At 44.9% G+C, this 6432-nt stretch overlaps 1 protein-coding gene across 1 annotated transcript in view; it reads right to left on the bottom strand.

Moving 5' to 3' along the window:
* KLB (klotho beta) overlaps positions 1–6432 on the bottom strand; it is a 55404-nt gene that overhangs the window by 11072 nt on the left and 37900 nt on the right. Inside the window, 1 exon segment of the mRNA XM_006873214.1 lies at positions 623–1766. Coding sequence (XP_006873276.1) covers positions 623–1766 — 1144 coding nt within the window.

The following is a 6432-nucleotide window of genomic DNA, read 5'->3' as shown; positions in this document are numbered from 1 at the left end:
CTATACTGTGAGTTACGTGGGTGAGTACATAATAAACTCACAGAAAATACTCACGAGTATGATAGGATATTTAGCGGGAGAAAGATGAGGCTTTCTGCTCCCGTAAAGATTACAGCCTGGGAAACGCAGTACAGGGTCGCTATGAGTCGGAACCAACTCCATGGCACATAACCACCACCACCACCAAGGTGTTTATAAGGAATACTTAATTACATGAACACTTGATTTATAAAGTGAATTAGTAACACTGGAAAGAAAAAAAAAGTTGGATATATATTTTTTATAAAGCTCAGCTGTATTTAAAACATCCAGCAAGCACACTGGAGGTAAGTAATCCAAATATTGACTGTTTATTTGGGGGAGTGAAATGTCAGCTGATTTTTTATGTTTAAAAAATACTAATCTATATTTGCCAAATCTTCCATAATGAGCTTGTGTTACTATGATCAAAGAAAATAATTATTAAAATCCGATAGTAAACCTAGTTTCCAGGACAAAATCCAATGGACAGACTTTGGGGTACAACAAACCTTATTCTGTCGCTAACAAACTTTCGCCCTCTTGTTCTTCTGTCCATTTTACCTGAGAAAAATACACTTTACTGTGTCTGAAATGGCCTCACCTTTCAAAGCCTCTTGAAGGTATTTCTCTAAATAGTATATCCGGAGTTCATCGTTTTCCAGAGAGAGGTCATCGATGCCATTGGCCGTGATGTAGACATCCAGGTCTCCGTAGTTCTTCTGGATCCACCGCAGCACCTTTCGCGCTCCCCAGGGCATGACAGCCAGGCGAGTGGGCGAGCTCAGGCAGGTGATGTCCTGCAGAAACTGGACGTCCCGGTCCGAATCGTAGCGGCTGCCGTTTTGGCGTTCGTGCATCACGAACCTGGTGGTGAAGTGGTTCAGGGCGTAGAAGTCGGCTGCGCCCTTGACCAGCCTCCTCTCCTCCTCGGTGAAGTAAGGCAGCATGGAGCTGGAGAGTCCTTGCTTGTTTTTGGAGGCGATGTACTCCCTCATGGCCAAAGGGTAGTCCCCGGTCTTGAAGATTGGCTCCGCGAACCAGGCGATTTCGAACTGGAGGAACCTTTCTGCCGCCTTGTGGTGAGAATCAGCGAAAGGGTTGGCCGGTTCTGCCCAGTCCGAATGCAGAGACAGTGACACGGCCCCGCGCTGCGACGGCCTGTACTGACGATCATAGAGGTGCCAGACCAGGGCATGGGCGATCAGCAGGTTGTGAGCTGCTCTGTAAGTGTCGTTACTAGTGAGGTTGTAGATGTCACTCAAGCGGTTAGGCTCGTTAATGGTGATCCAGAGCTTCACCAAGTCCCCCAACTCGCGGAAACACAACCCTGCATAGTCCTGGAAAGCCGTGGCAGTGGATGGGTTCAGCCATCCTCCGCTGTGCAGCAGAGCTGTGGGGAGGCCCAGACGGGCATGGGTGGGATAGTACAACGTGACCATGGAGGAGATATTGGCTTTCAGCCCTTCACTGACCACACACCTGTAGTACCTCAGTGCTAGCCGGTTAACCGTGGACACATTGCCAGTGGGAAGGATGGAGGGCCAGTCCAGAGCAAGCCTATAGTGGGTGACTTTCATCCTTGACAACATCTCGAGTTGTTTTTTGATGGTAACAAAATCTGTGCATTGAGCTGGCCGCGTTCTCAGCTTTACCCCTTCCACTCGGTGTAACAGTCTGTTGCCGGTCACGTTCCACAGGTACAGGTGAGGATCATTGAACTGAGGGGAGGATGCCATGGACTCTGGCTGTGAAAAATAAACACATACAGGTAAAGCATATGGCCAACTATGTTCTTAGGATAAACAGTTTCAGAGGAAAAAGGGTCTGATCTTATTTTGCTTTCACTGGCAATAGAGAAAATAAATAACGTTTATATCCTTCATAATGACCCTTATGTTCCTGCTACTACTCTCCGGGTGATACCAGAGAAAAGATCTTGATGGATTATTCTCCCTCCAGCCCTTGAAATCTCCTAGGGAGACCAGAAAACATTGGACTTGGCTTGAAATTCAAGTCATTTCAGAAAACACAGAGAATCTATTTTCCAATTTGTCCTAAACACACAGGTTATATGAGTATGGTGGAGTCTCATGTGATTCTGTTCAAATGCATCAGGAAGTTGCCTTAGTACACTCTGTTAAGAGGAATCCTGTAGGATGAACCTTCTAAATGCTGCCTTAAATGTAGACCAAATTAAAATTCCAGTTGTAGAGGATTTGACTGAGGTCAACACTGAGGGTTAAAGGAGGCTGGTTGACCCCAGTCATAGTTTTTGAATGAGACCAGTGGGATGGGGTAGAGAATGACCCCTTACCATTTGCTGAACGCAACTCCTTTCTGTAATTTCTCCCATTTGAAATGTCCCAGTGTTATCACGAAGAGCTCTGGTGGTATAGTGAGTTACAAGTTGGGCTTCTAACCACCAGGTCACCAGTTTGAACCTACGAGCTGCTCTGCTGGAAAAAGGTGAGGCTTTCTGTTCCTGTAAAGATTTACAGCCTGGTAAACCCCATACAGGGTCACTATGAGTCAGAATGGACTCTACCAGGTGCCCCCACCAACACACACACCAGTGTTAGCACATTTGCATCGGCTATGCAGCTCCCTCCCCACCAAGTGCCTGTGAGAATAAAGTATTTATTTCTCCAACTGGAGAATACTAAACACTCTATTTGGAAGGTACTTAGATTATGAGTAAGGAGGCCTGGTGGTGCTGTGGGTTAAGTGTTGGGCAGTTAACTGCAAGGTGACCCCCCCACCCCCAGCAGCTCTGTGGGAGAAAATGTAGCTGTCTGCTTCCTTAAAGATTTACAGTCTCAGAAATCCTTATGAGCAGTTCTACTCTGTACTCCATAATGTTACTATGAGTTGGAATCAACTCGATGGCAGTGTGTTTAGTTTTGGTTTTGGTTTGGATTATGAGTAGAAAGGACAGTAAAATCCTCCCAGAAACTACCAAAGTCGATTCTTGGGTGTGATGATACCTCATTCCTTGCCCCTCTACCAAAGGGAGCATGTTGGTCTGACCAGAATGCCCAAGGGTCTGGACTCCTGTTCTAATTCTGCCCCTCCAGGTCTTAGGTTTGGGGTCCTGGTCTGGTGCTGTGGGTGAATGCGCTGAACTGCAAGATTGGTTTGAACTTCAGGGTTGGTGGTTCAAGGTCACCAGCTGCTCTTCAGAAGCCCTATACAGAGTCACTATGAGTCGGAACCAACTCCACAGCACTTAACAAGTCTCAGTTGCAACTCTTTAATGATAAAGCAGTCCCACCCACCTCACAGGTGAGCTGTGAGGACTCAGTGACTCTGGGAAACGCCCTGTCAACTATAAGCACTCTATAAACATAAAGCAGTGGTGACTTCAGCTTGGGTTTCCCCCAATCATTGCCTGCTAGGCCTTTGAGTCTAAAACAGGGCTTAAGAAAAACATTGCCCAAATTCAAGGTAAATAAGGGAAATTAAAAGCCTGTACTTGTTTTAAAGATGTCTATTTCCTCCCATGTGTGAATTTAAATGCACCAGGAAAATGGTAATTAACCTTTGGTAAATATTTTGCCTCCCATTGTTTTCTCATATGTCTTCTTTCATAGTCTAATTGCAAAATCATATCACTGCCCGCTTGCCATCTGTCCACCATTTATCTAAAACATTAAGCAGAGAGAACACTGGTCATGTGAGTATGAAGTTAAATCTGTATATGATTAATTATTTGAAAAAATTATAGCCTAGATGGCCAGTTTCATTGGTTTGAAAGCACATAGCATCATGGTGTTGAAAGGGTGTTTACAAAAGACAATTTTGCATTTTAGTGTTTTTTAGTACTTTAGTAAGTGAGGCAAAAATCAAAAGAAAATCTGTATTGGTTTTTATAAACCTTCAGAAAGATGCAGATGAAAATCCTGGAACTTCAGAGGAAACGTAAGAGAAGTGGATTAAGTGCTTGCTGGGAGAAGAAGCTGAGCAGGGATGGCGAGAAAGGTAGACTGACTGGTGAACAGAAGCTTTGTGACCATCTTGAACTTTTGTGAGCAGTTTTAGTAACAGAAGGTAGCCTGGCAGAGAAGAGTCACACAGGTGATAGGAAAAGTGTGATTCCTTCTTTTTCCCCAGGCTGCCTTGGTGACCAGAGATGTGGCCAGCTATCATCCTCATCTACCCCCAGTACAGACCCTGCTATTCTGGAGTTTGGAACCATGTGGTTGTGAACCATGCCAGTGTGAGGTGGGGCCAGCTGTGCGTGCCACTTTGGTGCCTGGATTCAGGTGGGCTTGACTCCAGACCTAGAGAACCCACAGAGCCAGTAGACAAGCTAGCAGAAATCCTCGTAAATAGCCACCCTGCTCCCAGATGCCTTCTGGTCCTACCAGACACTGAAACCAGCTCCATCAAGAGCCTCCAGGAACTACTTCTGGAGTGAGTACCCAGAACATAGACAACACCTAGGTACATAGGAGTTCCATCTAGGACCGGGAACTCTCCTGTCACATCCTTCCTCCACCCACTGTGTGAGCTCCTTGGCTGGTAGGAGCCTCTGCTGCCAGAGTTTTCTCCTCTCAGGGTCCAACTGCTACACTGCTTTTGTTTTTATTTTTTTTCCTGTTGTTTGGCTGTTTTTATTTGTATATTCTCTCTTCTTCTTCTCTTTCCGTTCCCATGAATTTTATCCTTTCTATCTCTGCTTTTGTTTTTCCTTCTTTTCTTCTGTTTCTTGTTTCCCCTATTCTTTTTTACCCCTTTTGCTCTTTCTTTACTACTCCCTCTTTTCATCTTTCCACTTCCTGGTTTTTTAAGAGGTATATAGTTTTTTTTAATGATTATTTTCTTCATTTTCTTTTCTGTCTTATTTTTCTCTTCTATAGCTCCATTTTCCTGTCCCTCTTTTCTCTTTTTTGCTGTTACATTTCTCTGGTTTCTGTCTGTTTTTACTTCTTTTTTTTCTCCTGTATAATTTTCTTTTTTCATTGTTAGTTGCTTATTTATTTTGTTTTGTTTTCTTGTGTGTGTGTTGGCACAGGGGTGTGTGCATTCTTCTCTTCCCACCCAACAGGACATAGAAACTGTGCCCATACCACCCAGCCACAACTCTGAAGCTCCACCCACTGGACAAGAGCCCATACCAGCTCCTATACTACCTGATCAATGAGAGACACCAGTCAACACCAAGCACACCCACCCTAAACTGAGGTGCATGAAAGGCAAATGAAGAAATGTGTACATGCTTCCATTTTCTAATTATGTCCATAGGAGATAGTTGGTGAGAGCCTAAGAACACATTGACATAGAGACATCAATTAAATACAAATACAAAAACACCGCAATGTTCCAGAGAAAACAGACAGGTTTAGCTCACATGACGAAATAAGAGAGAATGGCTTAAACAAATGACCAAGATGCAGAGCTGGAAAACATTTCTGAGGAAGAAAAGGTAATGGAAGTCACTGAAAAAGAAATCAAAGAATGATACTTAGGTATCTTCAAAGATCTAGAAAGCAAGGGATCACAGAAAAAGTTTAGACAAATTCAGGAAAACACTACAAGAACAAGCAGACAAAATAAATGCAAATTTTGAAATGATACAAAACCTGCAAATAGAAATCCAGAAGATTAATACTAAGATTTCAGAAATGGGCAATACATTGAAAGGGCAAAGGAGTGGATTCAAAGCAATAAAAACCTGGATTAGTGAGCTTGAAGATAAATCCATCAATACTAGTATGCTAGAAGAACATCAGAAAAAAGAACGAAGATGCCATTCTGTGCATCCCCTCTTTTTCCTCTCCTGACTCAGCTGCTCTAGCTTCCCTGGGGCTTCAGGTGTTAATTTGGAACCCCTTAGGCCCCTGATCTTACTAGGTGCTCACAGCAGAAACATAAAGGCCCAGAGCCTCCTCCTCCTGGTGGCTCTCCTGACTTTGAGGAGCCAGACACTTGCTGCTTCAGGCTGAAGGAAGGGAGAGAAACCAGGGGGGTGGGGGCTGCCTCCTCACGGTATCTGACCAACATGTAGATGACAGCCAGTGTCCCTTCCACAGGAAGTGCTGCTGTCATGCTTGCTTCTGAAAGTGCCTCCCCAGGGTCTCAGTGAAGCAGGGCATTTGCCCTGAGGACTGCCTGCCCGGCCTGAGCTCAACACAGCACGTGTGCCACAGGACTTGGACTGCAAGGGCTACAAGCACTGCAGCCTTGGTGCCTGTGGCTGGAACTGTCGAGACCCCGCCAGAGTCTAATTCTAGCCCGGAATCTGTCGAGGTCCTATGTTGGGGTCCCGCCTCGACAAGGAAGTGTGGGTGTCACAAAGAAGGGAGATCTGGCGGCGAAAGTGATAGAGAAAGAGAGAGATGAAATATATACAAAAAAGACAGACACACAGATATGATGCAAGCTGGCAGGTAGACAGATCTGCAAACATTT

This window comes from Chrysochloris asiatica, unplaced genomic scaffold, assembly GCF_000296735.1.
Source record: "Chrysochloris asiatica unplaced genomic scaffold, ChrAsi1.0 scaffold00230, whole genome shotgun sequence".
In the NCBI taxonomy this organism is placed as follows: Eukaryota; Metazoa; Chordata; class Mammalia; order Afrosoricida; family Chrysochloridae; genus Chrysochloris; species Chrysochloris asiatica.
The sequence above is the reverse complement of the archived record's forward strand: the minus strand, read 5'-3'. Positions and strand labels throughout refer to the sequence as shown.